The sequence below is a fragment of the Siphateles boraxobius genome, unplaced genomic scaffold, assembly GCF_051911475.1.
Source record: "Siphateles boraxobius isolate OS27281-9 unplaced genomic scaffold, OSU_SipBor_1 18, whole genome shotgun sequence".
NCBI classification, from domain to species: domain Eukaryota; kingdom Metazoa; phylum Chordata; class Actinopteri; order Cypriniformes; family Leuciscidae; genus Siphateles; species Siphateles boraxobius.
The window spans coordinates 2,934,512-2,956,058 of NW_027508788.1; the positions used below are offsets into that span (position 1 = coordinate 2,934,512).

Below are 21,547 nucleotides of genomic sequence, written 5' to 3' on the forward strand. Positions count from 1 at the left end.
AGCACTGTCAAGATCAACTGTAAGCAGCTGCCACTTGAAAAAAAATTAAACATAAACAAAGCAGAAGAGAAGCATCAAACCTAAATAACTATATTACGAAGAGAAATCACAATGTCCTGTATCAACAACCTACCATTGCTAATACAGTGCATTATGTGGCCTATGTACGGTTCAGAAAGCCCTTTTCTCACAAATATTAAATGCAAATATTGTATAACCATTCCACAGAGGGCCAGACTAAAAACCTACCCATATCTTACCCCGTATGGCTGATGTCTGTTCTGAACAAGTCGGAGTCAGCCGGAATTTTTATTAAAGATAATGTTGTTATCCTATTTATCTGTTAGTTCTCTTTTAAAAGACAAAAGTGTCAAGTTGTTAACGCGTCCTGTCAACATTGTCTTGATGTTTTTATTTTATTTCATAAATAGCTGAATATTTATAACATTTTTGAATATTGGCATGAAGAACATCATGATATTACTACTGGCTTGACATAACTGAAGAGACTAATTGGCATATTCTCATTAATATTAGGATAGAGTTCTAATACATGAAAAATCAAATCATGTTTTGTGGCTCTTTAATGTGTCATGACAGATCTCTGTAGCTCCTCAGTTAAAGCTGTTCGTGAACCAATCATCTCTTCCTTCTAGGTAATTTATAGCATCAAATAAACATGAACGAACATCAGAAGGAATGTTGTTTCAACCGCGGAAAGACATCAGTACACATCGTTTTTCAAATCTCGAGTCCACCGACGTTAATCTATTAACTCTCCTGACTGCTTCGTCAGACAAAATGGCAGATTCATCGTATGGTGTGGATTATAATTGGTCAGATCGCCTGTCATTCAAACTCCTTGTGAAGGGTGAATTAAGACTGTTCATGCCAAGGACGATAACTGTAATTATAAAAAGTTTGAAAATTTTTTCTAATTATAAAAGAATAGCAGAGTTCACACACAAATATAGTAATAATGGCACAGAGAAATGATATAGGTGGCATCACTCTCTCAATTATATTTTCCAGCTGATGAAGGATAAAACCATTAACAGCCTATCAGAATCCATCCTGCTTTAAATAGCTTGAGCATTTAAAGCTGCAGAAGACAAAACTGCGCGTTTAGAATAAACAGAACAATATCATGCGTTGGTGTTGAAGCACACTTCCAGGAATTTAATACTTGCATGCATGTCTGCGTTTATTTATACAGACCCCGAAAATAACCCCAGAGCTAAATACAGTGTGCAAAGGGCAGTTGATGTATATGTAGAAATTTAAGCAGAATTGTGAAGTTCGGTTATGACAGTGTCTTCCTGTCCACTCAGACAGCAGTCTCTCTTCTGTCTGAGAGGATTCCACTGTTTTTGACTCTGTGCGTTTAACTCGCTGTACACAGCACACACATCACTGAGAATCTCGCGCCTCGCTGATCTGAACCTGCCTCCTTCCCTCATTCCCTGCTCAGCCCCTCACAAAACGCAGATAAAGCTGCAGTCAACATTTGTTTTGTAAATGGGCACATGCTGTAGAAATGTAATCCTGCCTACCGTTGATCGCTCAGCCATGTGACTTGACCTAGTTTTCCTTCTCTCCCTCTCTCAGAATTCCATCCTCCTTCAATTCTCCCTCCACTCTGCTCATTTCTTTGAAAAATGTTATATTCCGTATATGTGTCTTCTAGGGATGTGCAAAATTACATAAAATAATGTAGTTGGTTAGTTGTCTCAATGACTAGTTGGTCTGGGACTAACTGAAGTCCTGTATAATTAGCTGTTTTAGGGTTATGCGGGGTGCATAACCCTAAAACCACACTGATTAGGAGTGTTTCTTAAAGTTTGTTGACTGTTTTGAAATGCATCGATTTAAAACGCAATTTATTGTTATTTTAACACCGTTTATCATGCTGTATATTGGCTGAAATTCTCCTAAAAGTCTCCTAAAATATTCTCCTAAATCTTAAATTTCTCCTAAATTTTCAATAAATTTTCTCCTAAAAATTCTCCTAAAAGTCTCTTAATTTGTCCGTATATTTTAATCGTATATTGGCTGAAATTCTCCTAAAAGACTCTTTAATTTGTCACAGCTGGTGAACAACTTTAAAACTAAATTTTCCCTAAATTTTTGAAAAAGGCTTATATATATATATATTATATATATTCCTTGCAAAAGTATTCATACCCCTTTTTTCACATTTTGTAATGTTGCTGCCTTATATTAAACTACTTAAAATTATTTTTTTTCGCGTCAATCTACACTCCATAAACCATAATGACACATCAAAAAACTGATTTGCCACAACTGTACAAATTTATTAAAAAGGAACAACTGAAATAAGTACATTGCATAAGTATTTGTACCCTCAACTCAGTACTTAGTTTAGGCACCTTTACAGCCTCAAGTTTTTTTGGGTGTGATGCAGCAAGCTTTGTACTTCTGCATTTGGTGTTTTTCTGCCATTCTTCCCCTCACATCCTCTCAAGATCTGTCAGGTTTCTCCAGAGAAATTGGGTTCAAGCCCAGACTCTTGAGCCCAATTGTCCCAATGCCCACTCAAGGACATTTAGAGAGTGGTACATATAGCCACTCTTGAGTTGTCTTAGCCGTGTGCTTAGGGTCATTGTCCTGTTGGAAGGTGAACCTTCTGCCCTGTCTGAGGTTCTGAATGCTCAGGACTAGGTTTTTATTTAGGCTATTTCTATATTTCGCTGCATTGAGCTTGCCTTCTACCCTGACGAGTCCCACAGTCCCTACTGCTGAAACACCCTTCTCCATGATTCCATCCAATGCTCCGCTTGGCCAGGAGGCCAGCTCTAGGAAGGGTCCTGGTTGTTCCAAACTTCTTACATTAAGGGTTATTCAGGGTACATGCTTCTGTGAATCTTCAATGCAGCAGATTTTTGTGTGAGTGTGTGTCTTTGACCTCATGGCTTGGTTTTTGCTCTAATATGCATTTTCAGCTATTAGACCTTTTATTGAGAGGTGTGTGCCTTTCCAAATCATACCATTCAATTGAATTTGAACAGGTTAACTCCATTCGAAGTGTAGTAACATCGCCAAGCAAAATTGGAATGCTCTTGCGCTTTGTTTGTCACGACATGCATTCAATTCAATCATAGGCAGCCACTGTAGCGCTGGCAACCTGCGTGGTTTTGTAATCACAACTCTATTTACATTACTGGCTAATGTTCATGTTTTTACATGCATGCGAGATGCAGACAGAGAAAAATAATGAAGACCGCAGGCTTGCGTCAGCTTTTTCCCACTGACTCGCACATCTCTAAAGGGTAGGTTGGTCTCTAAACTAAAAAAACACGATTATAATAGCCCTTAAAAAACCGTATTGATTCCAAAGCACGTTTTATTGTATTTTACAGTCAAGATGATATACCCCCATCGACATACACTATCTAATTAGTCGCTCCAGGAAGTGATTCACATGAACATCATCACTTATGAGCTCCACATGGGGTCCTCTCTTCATTTGTCATTTCAAAGCACATGGAGTGTTTGCTAAGCAAACTGTTTGCAATTCTCGTCTGGATCATAATCTTGCCTCCCCACTTGACCTGCCGGGTGAGTTTTACTCTCATTGTGAGAGCAGAGACCCAACACAGTCAACACACATTCAGTTCAAACACTGATTTCTTTTTGTTTGCATAATTGTGTGTGCCCCATCATATGAGGGATGTGGACACAGGTGCCCTGTTGATATACTGAGATTTGAGTACCAAGTACTTCTAATGTGGTTTCAACCTTTACATATGTGTCTTAGGAAAAGAGATCTAGTTTGCGCAAGTCTACAAAACGTCGAAGCTCTAAAAAGCACATAGCTATACAAAATGAATACCTAAGTGTAGTAAGGAGACATAATCAGTTAATTCAGTTAATAATTCAGGCTGATTCCATAGTAATTGTAACAGTAATGCTGTTACAGTAATTCCTGTCTTTTTTAATAATTCAATAAAAGAGTTGTTCGTGAATCCGACTACACTGTCTAGCCGTCCACTGATGTTGAAATCCGATGTTGACCTGTTTTTTCTTCTGTCTGTATTTCATGCTTGCACTTCATGACTTGACGGTGACACAATGATTGTGAGTTTGAAAAAGAAGCCTTCCGCTAGCAGCGAATTACATACCGAATTCTCTGTAGGGATCAGCTCTAGAAATCAGAACAAATAAAAAAACAGAAACATGTTGTTTGTTTGAAATGTTGCAGATTATGCCAACAAGCCCAAATTCAGTTTTTTGGATGACTGTGGAACCGACTAGAATTTCCTGTTTGATACCACAGTTCTTATCAGTTTAAGAGATTTCTAAAACTCATTATTATGAATAGAGTAGCACCTAAAAACTTTGACTAGTACACTAGTGGCATTTATTTGATCAAAATTACAGTAATAACAGAAATACTGTGAAATATAACAATTTAAAATTACCGTTTTCTAATTTAATACATTTAAAATGTAATTTATTCCTGTGATAGCAAAGCTGGATTTTCAGTAGAAATGCGCCGATTACAATTTTCTAGGCTGATTCCGATTTTTCCTTGAGTTAGACCTGCCGATTGATTTTTTTCTAACCACTTTACAGCGCACACACGCATAAATATTTATTTTCTATCTTTTCTTTAATTGAACATTTTGTATGGAACATAGAACATTTTTGAACAGATAATCGCTATAAAATAGAACTATATAAATTTCACACAAATCTTAAGTGCAGTGTTATGGAAGAACCATTTCCTTTTCACATCCAATAAACAAAACAAAAAAGGTGATGTATTTAACAAACTAAACTTCTGTATGAAAACAGGGAAAACAGATAATGGCAATAAAATAATATATAAATAACAAATAAAAATAAAGTAAATATAGCCTTGCAGTATAAAGATATTGCTCAAAACACACACACACACACGCACACACACACAGACACACACACACACACACACACACAGGCAGGCCAATTTCAATCAATGGCAAGTTTTTCTTCGCAAACAGAAGCATTTCTGTTTTGTCACCAGATAGTCTGTTTCTTCTCTCTCTGCCACATGTCCAACCAGGCTCACTGTCAACGCTTGTGCAAAGAGGTAAGCTCGGACAAGTGGAGCAAGTGCAGGGAAACGATTGGGAAATAATAAAAACTAGTTTAAATGGGTACATTTTCTATAAATAATTTTGAGTTATTCATTTTCTTTTCTGACATAGCCTACTGCAGTTCTTGTTAAAACTAACTAGACATGCAAATTCTGTGCGTTTTGGGCATTTTTGTGTGAAATCATATTTATTTTGCCCATCAAAAGTGTGCTTTCACTTAAATTGAGCGTGAGCAGCGCAGCAAAAATAGACTCTGCGCCGAAACCCGCGCTTCACGCGCTGATCACGCGCTGCTCCTGCTCTCGGTGTGAATGCACTCATTGATTAACATGAACGCAGGAAAAAAATACGCGCTCCTCACGCATGCGGTGTGTAACGGCCGTAATTCATGAGGTTTCCTACATGTGTGTTCCGTGTGCACGTGTGATGCTGATGTTGCGCTATGTTAATCATGCGGCGCCCGAATGCATTTGACCGGCAGAAAATCGGCATAAGTGAAAATCGGCCAATTTCAGTCACAAGCCGATCAATCGGTGCATCTCTAATTCTCAGCATCATTACTCCAGTCTTCAGTGTCATATGATCCTTCAAAAATTATTCTAAAATGCAGATTTGGAGCTCAAACATTTCTTATTATTATCAATGTTGAAAACCGTTGTGCTGCTTGATATTTTTGTGGAAACATGATAGATGTTTTTTTCAGAATTATTTGATTAATTGAAAGTTCTGCATTTATTTGAAATAAAACACATTTGGACGGCAGTATATGTTGCACATTTCCTGTCGACAAAGTGTCAGTTTGCTAGGTTATTTCTGTTTAACCCTGCTCAATACCGGATATATAGCATCGGGGTTAATGTTTTTTCTAATGATGCAGCATGCAGCAAGCCCATTTAGATGTGTAACAGGATGTACTTGTGGAGCACAGGTCATCTTCTGTAACCTCCACTCACTCCTCCAAGTGCTTGCTGGTTTCATAGTCTGTTAATTTAGAATCAAATTAGGGCCAGTTTTGGCATATAAATATCAAAAATAAATTCTGTTTTATGAGTGTCTCTCTTTCATCCAGATCAGACTCCTATCATGTGTTCAGTAACAGTAAAGATGTGAGATGGGCGGCAGGATTTTAAATGCTTCCTTGTTTCAGCTCTCACCAAAGAAAGCTCTTTCTTCAGTCCAATCACACAAATTTGATTATGCTGTTTGCCCAAGGAACATTTTTCGAAACGCTAGGCAGAAAGTGAGGCCCTTGTTTCCAGTATGTGCCCTCCAGCAGGCCTGGCCTGCCGTACAGAAGCCATCTTTGACATTTCCCCCTTAACCTCATTACTGCCTCCTCCTTCCTTCCTGGCTTCTCCTGTCTCTTTGTGTGAAGTCTTTTTGCTTTCTGTCTTTCTCTCTTTAATGCTGTCCCACTTTATTAACATAATTTGGCTTATTTTATTTTGAATGATCTAGTCATAAATGAAACAGCTTTTTGAGCATATTATGTTTCATATATGTAACACATCATATATGTTCAAGACCACATTTGCATATTGTTTCTGAATGCTGTAAAAAGAAAAAGTTGTTTAAATATTTATAGTATATTCATAGTTTTTTCAATAGTGTGTGTGTGTGTATATATATATATACGTATACATATTTTAATTCATATTTAATAAATTATAAATAAATAATTTGAAAATGAATAAAAAAAATCGATCTCTAATTTAAACAGACTTACTTTGGATGGCAGCTTCTTGGTTCTGTAATCATATTACAGTATTTCTCACAAATAAAGAAATTGTTTGAAAAAATATAAAAAGTAAACGCTGTGACCAACAGGGCACTCAGTAAAATTTGTGTGCACTAGGCATTACATTTTTTTCAAATAAAGACACGGAAACACTCATTTTACATACAGCACATAGTGCAATGACTTGAATATAACGTAGTGGGCAACTGAATATAGTGCAGCATAGTTTAAAATCAAGGGTTTATGTAGTGTGCATCTTCAGTAAAGCTGACTCCTGTCCACATTCAATTCACACAGACTGACCGTCAAACATGTTCATGCAGGCTACAAATGCGCGCTTTAGAGTATCTGACAGCCTGGATTTGACTAAGTCTGCAAGGTTTGTGAAATTAAATGTTTATTAGTAGAGATGCACCGATTACAATTTTCTTGGCCGATTTTTCATTGAGTTTGACCTGCCGATACATATTTTAGCCGATTACGATTTCATTTTTTCTAACCACTTTACAACCACACACAAATATTTATTTTCTCTCTTTTCTTTTGTAGAACATTTTGCATAGAAAAATTTTTTGAACAGTAATCGCTATAAAATAGAACTATAAAAATTACTCCTGGTGTGGGAAATTCACACACATCCAAAGTGCAGTGTTATGGAAGAACCATTTCTTTCTTTTCACATCAAATATCCAACTAAAAAAAAAAAGTTCATTTCAAAAAGAAAATTCATTTTTCTTTTCTGACATAGCCTACTCCAGTTCTTGTTAAAACACACCAGACATGCAAATTGTGTGCATTTTGGGCACTTCTTGTGTGAAATCATATTTATTTTGTCCATCAAAAGTGTGCTTTCACTTAAATTGAGCGTGCTCGACGCTCACGCGACGCTCCTGCTCCCGGTGTGAATGCACTCATTGATTAACATGCACGCCAAAAAACCAAGCACGTGTGATGCTGATGTTGCGTGATGTTAATCAGGCGGCGCCAGAGTGCATTTGACCGGCATAAAATCGCCCTATGTCAGATTACGTGAAAATCGGCCAATTCCGATTACCAGCCAATCAATCGGTGCATCTCTATTTATTAGATATTCAAAGATTTGTTTAAAGGATGTAAATGTGTATTTGCTGAATGTTGATGGTAAATGAGGAAAAAATGCTAAATATTGGCCGATATATCGGTCGACCACTACTTTTTTTGCTCACCAGCCACAGTTGTTAGGTTTTTTTTTGTGTGTGTATGTGTGTGCTGTACGCTCTGCTCAAAATGTTTCGCTACCTCTATGTGCTTAAGAGCAATAAGCAGCGGAAAAATAACTCAAATTTAGTACTGAGAGGCGGCTTTATGTGTGCGCACTTTGGGTGTGAGCACAAAATCTGAGGGAACGAGTCAAATTATGCACAATACTCGCAGTCCCACACCGAAGTTCAAGCCCTGTAACAACAACAATATTCATCCGAAGGAAGCTCAGCTGGTGTCGTGTGTCTATTTTGGGGAAAATGCATACATTGCATTCATTCATTCATACATTGCACTTAGTTTATTTCAAATGCTTTTTAAAAGACTACAATTGAAAATGTATATATTATATATAAAATTCCACCCGACCAAGCGGCTAGTTGGAGTGACTGCGTTACACGCCACTGTTGACCCGGTCATAACACGCAAATATAAAATGTTATTTAAAATATCATATTTGGTCATAACGTGATCAATGTAAAATACTTTAATCAGCTCGCTAAAGTTTAATTAAAGTTCTACTGCAAAAATATCAGAAACTGTTATTACAATGCAAATATATAAAAATGCAAATATACTTAAACCAAATACACAGTGCGACAACATCATGAAAAAAAAGCAGCAAGTGTAACTGTGGTCTTAAGGGTGTGTGCGGAGTCCGTACTTTTGTACTTTGTTCAGAATGAACATTCAATGTGAGACAGAGTAGCATCTGTGGTCACAACTGTAAGTGGCACATCCCTTTCGCACCTACACAGAACCAAACTGAAACACACACTTTGTCATCTTGAGAATAACAGGGTACTGGCACCGAGAAAAAGCATCATTTCAGTCAACTGAAGACATCCAGTAGTGTTAAGCCCTATTTTAAAGACTTGTTTTCAGGTTGTGGACCTGAAGCTGGAGAGGGTTGGAATAGAAATGTGCAAAAGCAGTTTTTTTTATGATAAGAAGCCCTCTTATATTGATGTCGTTTAAAAAAATGTGCAAGACAAAGGTGTTTATCAGCATGAGTATGGCTGTAGTGGTTGTGCATTAAAGTGGTGCATAAAATAACAGTACCATATCGGTCATTTTATTTATTTATTTATTTATATTTATTGTATCAGTTGATTTTAAAGATGTCGGACATTATTAAATAATTAATTGTGCAAATTGATTTGGATTACCGTTGTATAGCTCGCTCATTAAAGTACCAGCCATATCGCCTTCATATACGCCATAACATACCTTCATATATGCCATATCGCTCTAGAGAACAGCTGTTTATCACCCTGAAATATATTAAGAAGCAAACACATTTGATACAGAATAGATCACAATGGTCAAGTAGACATTAGAAAACAATTTAATCTATGACTATGCTCAGACTGTCAGTCCAAATCGGATTATTATTTGTTTATCTGATTGGAATCTGATCTAAAATTATTGATGTAACTCGAAACGGATTTAATGTGAAATTTTTTTTTTTTGGTACACAAATCGTATGTGGACTGACAGTCTGAATGTAGCCTTAGATTAAATTGTTTTCTAATGTCTACTTGACCATTGTGATCTATTCTGTATCAAATGTGTTTGCTTCTTAATATATTTCAGGGTGATAAACACAGCTGTTCTCTAGAGCGATATGGCTTAGTAAGCAGTCTAAAAGAGCTGGTACAGGAAGGTTGTGGTTATGGGTTTTTGGGCAGTTAGGGTGGCAGGGGGTGGATGTGGTATTCAGTTTAAAGCAGCAAGCACTTGATGATATTAGCGTAGTGGGGTCTGAGAGTGGCCTTTGACTTGACACTTAAAACCACTGCGCTCAGCATGGGGCCAGCAGGCAGACCTGGTGTCAGTCTGTGTGACTGGTCCCTTTTTTTTTTTTGATTGTTCAAGGCAGAACACCTGTGGTCTCAGCAGTGGCCTTGTAAAGGCTATAATTTCAGAGCAAGGTAGGGTTACGCCCCCTATGGGGACCTTCACTGTGAAAGAGGGCGAGAAAGAGACAGAATGTGTTAAATTTACACATAAAACATAATAAGCTTGAAAAGTACATGAAAAGCTTTATGTCTCTCACTTTTATCTTGACCTCTGGACAGCGTCCTTCTTTCCAGTGCTATTGAAAACCTGGTTTCGCTGACTAAACGTGAAGTCAAAATGCGTTACGGGCCTGCGACGTCTCACAGGTTATTTCCAAGGAGAGTGGCGAAAGAACAAAGGATTAATGGAAATGTGCAGGGAGAAGGTTTCCAGTCGAAACGGACAGTTTGCTGAGCAAAGTTTTGACATTTCCTTCATGCTGATCAGAATTCAAGACATGTTCTCTGTGATGAAAGAGCGATTGTGCCCATGCGTCATTGATTTACAGAGTAGCTTTTGGGGTTTAACCAGGAGACCCAACAAAGTCAGACTGTCATTCTTGATGGGCTTTGATTAAAGCACCTTGGAGGTTGCGTCTGTCCTATGTAGCATAACTGTCAGTTCAGTAATTGAATCTAATGAGAGGCTACTCTGCCTGATTATTTCTGTAAGTGGAAAGCAAACATCTGAAGTTAATTTTTGGACACCACAGTGGAATACACTCGTAGGCCATGAGAGAACAGGGGAACCGCGTTTGGCACGTATATCCACAGCGAGAGTGTGTTTTGAAAGGGTTATTGGTTCATCAGTTCAGGGGTCGTTTAAAATTTCTCCCCATCCTTCGCATTAGATTGAAAATACACTCCTCTGAATGCTTCCACATTCAAGGATGAGGCAATCTGCTTAACGCCACTAGTCGCTAATACATAGAAGACGACACAATAGGCTTTTCAAGGACGTGAGGAATGCGCTACGCCCATGCTTCTCTGAGCTCTCAAGGCTGTTTATTGGGCCCTGGAAAAAGGACCCTGCAAAGTGTTTACAAAATTGAGTCGATAATATGATGGGCACGAATATATTATTGCAGATGAATCTTCGTGATCTAAACCTTTTTTCCAACTCCATCCAATGAAGAAAAGCAGCCTATCTAGCCGATCTACCTGAATTTAAGTTAAATCTTTTTTATAAATAAATAATATAATGTTATAAATATCATATTTATATTAATATTATTTATTTTATTATATATATATATATATATATATATATATATATATATATATATATATATATATATTTATTTATTAGGGGTGTAACGATACACAAAACTGACGGTTCGGTTCTTCCCATGGTTTTGACGTCTCGGTTCGTTTCGGTGGGCTGGGGTTTAGAAAGCTAAAATTGCTTCTTTTTCTTTTAAAACAGTGGTTTAATGAAAAAATTGTGTCTTTGTCTTTAAATGAATTCAATTACAATTAAACGTTTCGCAAAGGATTAATACAAAAAGATTTGCTAATGCTGTAAACTATATGGGGAGACCTAAATAAGGTTAACAACAGAGTGTAGACTTTTAGCCTAAACTCAGATGTTATTTATTTTTTAGATATAATAATCAACACCCAACACATTGTATGAAAACATGTAAACTGAACATAAGGCAGTTTTTGTATTGACTTATGTATTTACTCTAATTCGTTATTGAAATATAATAATTTACAAAGTTGCTGTCATTTTCATGAAAGGTATTTTAAACATACATAAAATAATAGAGATATCATTAACAGGTTAAGTAAAATATAGACTAATATAGTGCATTTATTTAGTGCAAGAGTTAATTTCTCTAGGAACCAACAAGCTGTGGACACTGGATGACTTGCCTGCTGAGGTAAATATAATGCTATGTGACAAACTAAGCTGTTTTATTGACGTCTTTCTGCTGCTGAAACACTGATTGAGCGATTACACGAGTTATGATGCCTTTCAGTAAGTATACTGTACCTTTCAACATACCTTCAGGTGTCCATTCATGTTTATTCTGTAACTGAGGAAGAGATGATCGCGTTTACTCGCGCTCTGCGCTGCCGCTTGAAATGAGGAGCTAGTAGGCAGTGATCTGTTACGCCACATCAAAGAACGGCATTTATTGCAAAACGGCATTTATTGTTTGAATTTCGTGATCAAATAGATCAAATTTGAAAGATTGCTTATTATCGAAAGTAACAAAACACAGAGCTTGCTATTATATGGTGTTTAGGCTACAAAACTGAATTCGTTGTGTAGTGTGTACACATAAGAGATGAGTTCAAATGAGCCAGGGCTGGGCCGGGGTAGCAGGGGGCGGGGCTTGTTCGGTACACCATGAGAGAATCGCGGTACGTATCGTGGGTTCTGCATCACCTAATATGTACAACTAAAAAAAAAAAATATATATATATATATATATGATGAATATAATTACTATTACAATTTTATTATAAATTTTGATATTTTTGTTACTGATTATTATTATTATTATTATTATTATTGTCATTAATTTTTTATAATAATTTTATTAATAATTTTTTTTTAAATGACACGCTTCACCTTTGAACCTTTTGTGTGCAAGACTAGTAGTTCCTAAATTTTCACCAATGCTATATTAGATTTTGATATTGAACACTGACTTCCTATAGTAACAAGAAGCAGTTTGCAAGCAGATCCATTTCTACAACATAATCCTACATTTTGAAACTCCAACAATTGGAATTCCGTCTGTTTCAAACAGAACAACAGTTCCCATCTCATATTGTGTAAGTAAAAACTTCTGTGGTCCCTTAATCATCATATGCAGTTCTTTTTTTTTTTTTTTTAAGACTTGGACAGTCTAGAAGTAAGAGTAAAAACAGGATTCAACCTTCATGAGCACCATGGCTCAACACCAAGGTGCATGTTCTCTCACCCATTGGCCATGCATCTAAAGGGGTCATCGGATGCAAAATTCACTTTTATATGGTGCTTGCTTATAAATGTGTCTTTGCAGTGTGTGGACACAACCACCATACAAAAAAATCCATTCATCCCCTTTTTTTAATCCTCAAAAAGCCGAAACACTCTCAAAAATCAAGCCATTTGGATTTTCTCAGCTATATGATATCATATTGCTCATGCTCCGCCCTCGACCACTGACGGACTGTCCTGCATTAGCATATTTCCACCCTTAGCGACTTGTATACAGCACTTTACCCGTCTTGTGTCGACACCCCCCATGGAAGAGAGGGGTGGGGAGAGAAGTTGCTCATTATCATTTAAAGAGACATGCACCGAAATGTCTCGCTGTGAACAGAGCTCTTTTTAAGGTGGGAAAAAGGGTGTTGTTTTACACAACCGTTGAGGAATTTTAACCAAAGTATGGAAAATGGGCATCCAATGACCCCTTTAACATTTTTAATATTCATCTATCAGGACTTGCTGCTGATAGCTTTGCTAGTTTCATGTCTCTCGTATCACTCTGCCTTCTCTTGTTTCTCACATAATAAAATTATTTTAGCTCCTCCTCTTGCTAGAGTCCTTATCACCCTGCCAATTTTATTTTGTGATGATGGGCTGATTGTACATCATTACATACTTAAATGACACTATGTTTTAGGATTATATTTCATGAGATCTAAAGAATTATTAATTGAGGCCTATTTTTATAAGCACATCATTCGTGCGAGCAACGTCTTCCACTGCATATTTACTTTGCAGATTGGCTACTGATTCAGGATACCGAATCAGAAGAGAGAGATTAAACATGACTAATTAGGGATTTATGCCAAGACATAAAGCTCGAGTCCAGAGGAGCTATTAGAAGACAGATTACTTAATCTTAATATTCATCAAGACTGTTTAAGATACAATCACATGTTCACACAGTGGGATCTTTACACACATCTTTGATTAAAAGCCATAAATAAATGGTACACGGCTAGAATAGCCTGGCGGTTGGTGGGTTCTTATTCAGAAATTAAACTGAGTGCTGTATTATTATGGGAAATATGATTTTAATTGGATCGATTATGAAGCCATAAATGGCCGAGCATATCTGAAGCATTTCAAAGAGTGTTTTCTCTCATTAGACCCTTTTTCTTTGGGACTGTGATTGAGAACTTCCTTTTCCCTTCTCCCTTTTTTTTTTTTTTTGGTTCCTGTCCTTCTGCATTACCCGTGTTTTTTGAAAAGCCGAGGTTGACTGGGAGCCTTAGCTCATGTGTTAAAGCGGTAATTTTCAGTGACATCGCTCAGAGCAAGCAGGGATGTGTCATTGTCCGCCCTTCACTGGTTACACAATACGGAATCTGTTGCACTGAAATGAAGGTGATTCACTCCGTCGGCTTTTAGGCAAGAGCTAATGGGCCCCGCTGACCAGTCGAGCCAGGAAATGAGGGATATGCCACAGGGAAACGTGTCCCCAATGGCCTAAATTCATTTTGATGACGATTACTGATTAATTTATTTCAGCCATGTTCAAGCCTTGTATTACATGCTTAATTTGGTTTACACTTGCTGGATTTGTCTGATGTTTTTCACGCTGGTTGAAGTGTGTCCTAGAACGCAGAAGTGTGAGACCTTAATAACTTTCCTTTTTTGCTGTCTTTTTCACTGCTAGACTTTTACGGTGTTAACGAATAGGCTTCCACTTTAGTCATTGCTTATTGGAGAATTTGAACAGATTAATCACCTGATTTAAAATCATATTTGTGCTCATACGTCGCAGAAAAGTTTCCTATAATCTCTTGTGGTTTCCATTAATGCATATTTTCAGTTACTCCATTTTTTTAAACCAGCTTATTGGTTTTGTTTAGATAGTACGGAGCCCCTAATGGGACATGAAGGCAAAAAAATATGAGATGTGGGAAAAATTATTTGTCAATGCTTTTGCATTCCATCACAAAAACTTTTGTTCCACCGAACACAAACTTTGATTCAGCAAACTCAAACTTTGCTTTCACTTACAAAGGGCTCAAAAGGTTTTGCGTAGGAATGCAAAGTTTCTCAGGGGAACGCAAAACTTTTGTGAGAGAACACAAAAGCATTGACATTTATATTTCCTCCCATCTCATTTTTTCCCCCTTAAAGGGATAGTTCACCCAAAAATTAAAATGATTTACTCACCCTGAAACCATCCTAGGTGTATATGCCATTCTTCATTCAGAAGAATACAATTGGAGTTATATTAAAAAATGTCCTGGCCTCTCCAAGCTTTATAATGGCGGTGAATGGCTGTTTCTGTTTTAAAGTCCATAAAATCTATGCATCTGTGCATCTATCCATCATAAACGAACTCCAAACGGCTCCTGGGGGTTAATAAAGGCCTTCTGAAGCAAAGCGTTGAGTTTGTGTAAGAAAAATATTCATATTTACCACGTTACAAAGTAAAATTCTAGCTTCCGATCAAACGGCCAAACGCAATCTACGCCTAAAACGCAACTTACGCAAGTCAAAATTAGCGTAGTTTGTCATGGCGTAGCATAAATATCAGACGTACGATGCTGATATTTAGTCGCATGGACTTCAGAACATAAACGGATATTCACTGCCATTATAAAGCTAGGAAGAGCCAGGACATTTTTTAATACAACTCAGATTGTTTTCGTCTGAAAGAAGAATGTCATATACACCTAGGATGACTTGAGGGTGAGTAAATCAAGGGCTAATTTTCATTTTTGGGTGAACTATCCCTTTAAGATAGAGCATTAGTATTCAGCACTTTCACCAAGAATGATTCTAAATTATTAACTCCCTTATGATGTTCAACTGTATGCTGTTGTTTTTTTTTCTTTACACTTTTCTTCTGCTTTTTCCATACTTTTCATAGTGAACAAAAATGACCAAAAAGTATCAAAGTTGTTAATGCGACTCAAATGATATATTCAGACTCTTCTCATATGATTTTTTGTGAGGAAATTTAAGTTACTGATAATCTTCCCCCCCAGTGAACCTGTTAACATGATCAATAAGCTGAAGTCGAGAACAAGATAAGTCTGGTTCATGGACAAACTCATTTAGTTCTATTTGTAAAAAAGATCAGTCTGTTCCTTGAAAAGAACTGGCTCAATGTAATGATCAATTCATGACATTGAACTGATTCAGATCTCTAGTTCAACTCACTGATTCAATGATCCAGTTGTAAAGATTCCTAAGTTACCAAATTAATGAAGGGGATGTTATCTATTATGGCTTTACAAGACCTAGGAATGTAGAGCACAAGTCTATTTATTAGAGCCGGGACGGTACGATACACCTATCTCCCGATTCGATACTATCACGATACTTGGGTGCAGATACGATATGTATTGTGATTTTTTTTTCAAGAATTACGATTCTACAAGTATTGCGATTCGATATATATATATTTTTAACACTTTAAACTTTTATCCAAGTACTTCTATGATAATTTGTACTATTGTATCACAGAAATAATGATACTATGAGGTTGAAAAGACGGCAGCGCCAACACAGATTTGAATGCTGCGATATGAATTTGTCAAAGGTTTAATAGACAGACGAAATGGAAGAAGATTGCATAGGTGTTTGTATCGAGATCACATTCTTTTAAAGATTAATCGTGCAGCTATACTGTCTTACTGTCTACTTATCTTTTTCTCAGCATATGAGTAGCGTAAGGGCTTTTCAGTACATTCAGTCTCATGTCGCTTTCGCGTCACTTTAACACTCACTCATAGATAACGCCACATTTCATCCTCTGTTGGAACAAAAGTGGCTAACTTCTGTCAACCTCATCTATAAGCAAGGACAAAAATAAAGGAATTTAATTTGAATTAATATCGATTCTGTAATAGAAAAAATGATTTTAAAATTGTTTTTAAAAAAAAAGTGAATCGATTTTGTTTTTTCTCCCAGCCCTACTATTTTTATATATTTATTTATGATATTGGCAAACGTGGTCGCTGTGAATTGTAGTTCTATGGAAACTCTCTTCAGAAATTGCTCCACTGAAAAATAACAGCAAATGGGTTTGTAACCACATGAACACAGTTTTCATATTTGGGCAAAGTAATCGTTACATAGTTTGATTGATGCTGTCCCTTTTCCTGTCTTTCTCCAGCTCTTTTCACAGTTCTTTTTCCTCTTAAAAACAGGCTCATAATGTCTATATTACCATGCCTTGGTATCATCTTTAAGGTTTCTCGTCCCCCTCCGAACAATTCCACGTTTTTGTCATTTTAGTCAAACAGCTGCAGCAGGCGCCTAACAGGCAGTCCGTCCGTTTCCTGTCCCCCACCCCCTTTGACCAAAGCATCAGCATCCCAGCCAGCTTATCATGGGGAACTAATTCAATATCCCTGTGCCTGATTTAAATGTCATTGGCTGAGCTCATCTGGAATGACATGTTTTCATGGTGGAAGTAAAGGCGCTTTATTGAGCAGGGACCAGAGTGGGGGATGTGGCTGCCCTTCACTCTTCATGTTCGCTCCCATCCGAAAGGTCTACGAGCTTTTTAAGATCATTCGGTGCACATTCAGTGCACGCTCGCTCATCCTATCTATCATTGGTTCTGTGAGTCATCACACATCCTTAGCTGACTTGTAAAAGTAGACTACAGCAAAAGTTACATCCTCAAATATCAGTCTGTCTGAGTTTTTATTTTGCTCTCTAAATTTAGTGATTTGTTTTAATATTAAAAATATGTTGACTTTTTGCCGTTCATTTTTAAGGATTTTAATTTAAGTACTTAAGGGGATAGTTCACCTAAAAAAAAAAATTACTGTAATTTATTCACCTCACCTATTCACCTATCTGTCACTCCAAACCATTTATGCAACTGGACAATTGAGTCAATGAGTAGACTTGAGAACCAGATAAGTCTGATTCATGAATAAAGGGTGCATCTTAATCAGCTCCCTAGCTCTCTTGGTTGTGAATCAATGTATTGTGGCTTTGGTTTCCCGCTAAAGAATATCCCTTAATAATGAGTATTGATCGCTCTCTGGGTTTCATGGTGCATTGTGGGGACTTTTAAGGGAGCAAATGTTTCAGTGCACTGGGAAGTTTTTATGATTAAGACGCACCTAAAAATTGCCAACTCCCTGACTAGTGAACTTAAACTAGTGTTTAAAGTGTTAAAGTGTTTAAAGTGTTAAAGTGTTTTTGTGAACTGAAAGATCTCAAAATAGCTATTTTGTTTATGGCTAAAGACATGGAATATAGCACACAAGTCATAGTCTACTATTATACTTTTAGTGCTTTTTGTAATTTTGTACATTTATATGAATCTAGGATGTCAAATGTAACTTTTGTGTTCCACTGAAGAAAGTCAGTCATACAGATTTTGAACAAAACTAGAGTGTGTAATGTTCATTTGTGGATCAACATGTCCCTTTAAGATTAATTGTTGATTGACAGCAAACCCCTTGCGGTTGACATTCTGTGATCTCTTGCCACGTGGGTGATGATATCAGTTAACCCATTGTACCAGAGAAAAGGTCCCTGTGTGAGGAATGGCCCAAAAACCCCTGAGATGCACAGCATGGCGTCTTGCCATGACCCCCACAGGCATGCCTGTATCATCTGGCCTTTTGCCCATACTGAGTCATCCGCCTCCGATCTCACCCTTGCTCCTTTCTTAACTCCCCCCTGGCGGTTTTTTTACCCCTTTGCATCCCGACTCGCATGTCTGGCAGCCTATTGGGTTGTGGGTTGGAGAACAGGGAAAAACTGGAAATGTGAGAGGTCGGCTGGGGCTTACCACGGCACATAGTGGGGCAATATACGAGGCAGGACGAGTCAAAGAAGTTGCTTCTTTAAAAGATCAATTTAAATATAAAGGGCAAATAAACATCTGCTCTGTCAGGTCTGCCAGTCTGATCTTGAAGTGGGCAATCAGAAGTGGATCTTTTTTCAGTAGAGAGGGATAACATGGCTAAAACTCTCAAATGGCAATAATAATTGTAGTCTATTGTAATACAATATTGAAAATGTTATGCTTAAATTATTCAGGTTCCATAAATTTATGAAAAGAGCATATTCACAATATGACTTCCATTCTGACTAGCAAGTAACATAATTCATGTCATTTTGTGGAGATAAAAGGTTACTTATTAATGTTACGTTAACCTTGTGGTTCTGTTTAAATTCATTGGTATTGGAGGATGTGTTAATCCCCCCCCCCCCCCCCCATGGTTATTAGACTTTACAATTATGTTGGCGAAATAGTTTCATCATTATGAATTACATGTAGTAAAGTTGAATCTCATGTGCTTTTCCCGTAGGGTTCCTGAAGCCCCAGTGCTCAATACCACCACCGCCTCAGAGAGGACGAGCAGAAGCATGTACGTGTTTCAGCGGAATGTGTGCTCTTCATCAGCGCAGACTTTCTACAGGTAACGAATGCTTATTCAGGACTGCAAAATCACTTATGTTCTCTGCAGAGTGTAAGCTTTTAGCAATAATTCAACTGTTGGCAGCTATGTAGCTCCACCATATAATAATTCTGCCTTTTTGTGTGCGTCAACTGTTCCCATGAAACCTTATGGTTCTTACTTTGAAGAACACTTAAAATGCATGCATAAATCAATGCATTGAAGTCATATTTAGAGCCCTAAACGGATTTCCACCGCGCTCAGCTATAACTCATGCCAAATGTGTCTGGTCTTGTAATATGTCTGCATCTGCAAGAAACAAGACACATCTTGTACCACATACAAACACGCTCTCTAATCTGAAATAGTGTCTGGCCCCATCCAAATGTTTCGGCCCTGCAGTGTGTTATTTACAGTTTAGGCTAGGGCTGATGGGCTGATGGACATGTTAGCAACCAGTCTTCTCTAAGTGATCCTTATGGGGTAGAGTTACGGCACATTCCAGCCATGTCCGTATGGTATGTGGAGAATGATATACTGTTGGCTTGTGTATAAGCATGTTTTGTTACATGTCTTTTATTGTGTTGTCCTAATATAGTGTAACTTCTAGATCAGTTCATAAGCAAATGACTTATGGACTGATTCATTAAAAAATGGTTTCACAAAAGACTCCTGAATCAATTCAGTTTAGAATCCTGAAGGACTGTGGTTCTCAGTTGGTTTTGTCTAGATTTTTCACTGCCCATCAAGTAGCGACCAAACAAAATTGAGTGCACGTGTCCTCACGATGAAACATTGAAATTAATTAATTTTACAGTTTTGGATGAGGACATGACATGTCTGTATTTTGACTGGTTTCAACTAATTGATAGATGAATTGTTCAGTTTGACTGGACAGACGTCCTTAGACGTCAAAAACAAAATATACATAAAATGTTTACTCCTAACGTTGATAAGCCAATGTATTTAGCTATTCTTCATTTGCACAATTATATGGTAAATTAGGTTTAATTAGTTACATTTAGCATCGTATTTTTTCCCTATCACCAAACAAATTTGCAACCTTTTTTGTGACATCAGATGAGAACCACGGATATGGGAAACACTCCTGTGTATGTATATAAATGAGTCAGTTCTGTGACCCTACACGTGCCGGGTGCATTATGGGAGACCTCATCCATATATGCTATTCAAATGAGATACCATTTCCCTTCATCTCTTTGATTTTGCTTTTAAAATGGGATTGGATTTGACAGTCACTTTTTGGACTTTTGTTAAATTTTTTATTTATAATATTTTTTACCAAAGCCCCAAAGGGTTCAGCGTTTGCTCAGAAGCACAAGTTGAAGGCTGGTTTATCCATCACGTACCCATGTAATTTGATTGAATCCATGTTTTATTAGGGCTGGACAATAATTCAATATCAATATATATCGCAATATTTTTTTTTTTTTCGATAACGGTGATATGATTTTTAAACACATTTTCGATATTTCAATATAAATAGCAGCATCTGTCACTGACTGACGTTAGGCGTGCAGCCGTCAGAAAGAGTAGAACACAATGGGCTACTTTCCTGATGACGTACACCACAGACACGCAGCCACTGCTCAGAGCAGCGGATCTCCAACGCGGCAAGTTTCGGCCACAGAATGAGCGCCCCTGACCGCAATGCAAATGTGACTGAACGAGCTTCCACAAGTGAGGAGAAAGCATACGAAATAGTTGATAAGAGAGGAAAGACTAATTCAGTGGTATAAATTCAGTGGTGTTTCAGCGTGCTGCAAAATGTGCCGGAGTGTGACTGCCGAGTCCGACTAGCAGCGGGAACACATCAAACGAGGATCAGGAGATAGACTGTGCCGATGCGCCCGTCCGCCGCCAGGAACGTCGCGTCCACACTCTAAAAATAGCTCAACCCGAAAGTTCTAATGAGCAGGTATCGCTCCCTGTGAATGTCCTGACGCACGCACACACATGCACACGACGCGCAGAATCCAGTTCTCTTTCTTTAGCGCTTGAATAATAACACACATATTTATGCCAAAATGTCCGTTTTGTCAATTGTATCCTCACAAGAACAGTCTAAATGAGTTAAATAAAATCTTAAATGAAAGTTAAGAGTAGCCTAAATGAGAAAATTAAATGCGTAAGATCTTCTCATCAGCGACAGATCTTAAAGGGACAGCAGCCAATTCTGTCTGTCAGTTAAGTTAACCAAAGAACAAAGGGGAACAGAGCAATTTACTCACTGATGTTGTCTAAAGAACGTGTGTAGTTTAATA

General features: G+C 37.5%; 1 protein-coding gene across 2 annotated transcripts in view; it reads left to right on the forward strand.

Annotated features, from left to right (window-relative positions):
• Positions 1-21,547, forward strand: part of rxraa (retinoid X receptor, alpha a) — a 122,254-nt gene that overhangs the window by 23,775 nt on the left and 76,932 nt on the right. For both annotated transcript variants that reach the window (XM_077232918.1, XM_077232919.1), the window contains exon 2: positions 19,173-19,283. In XM_077232918.1, the coding sequence (XP_077089033.1) occupies positions 19,173-19,283 (111 nt within the window). The remainder of the gene's footprint in view (positions 1-19,172; positions 19,284-21,547) is intronic.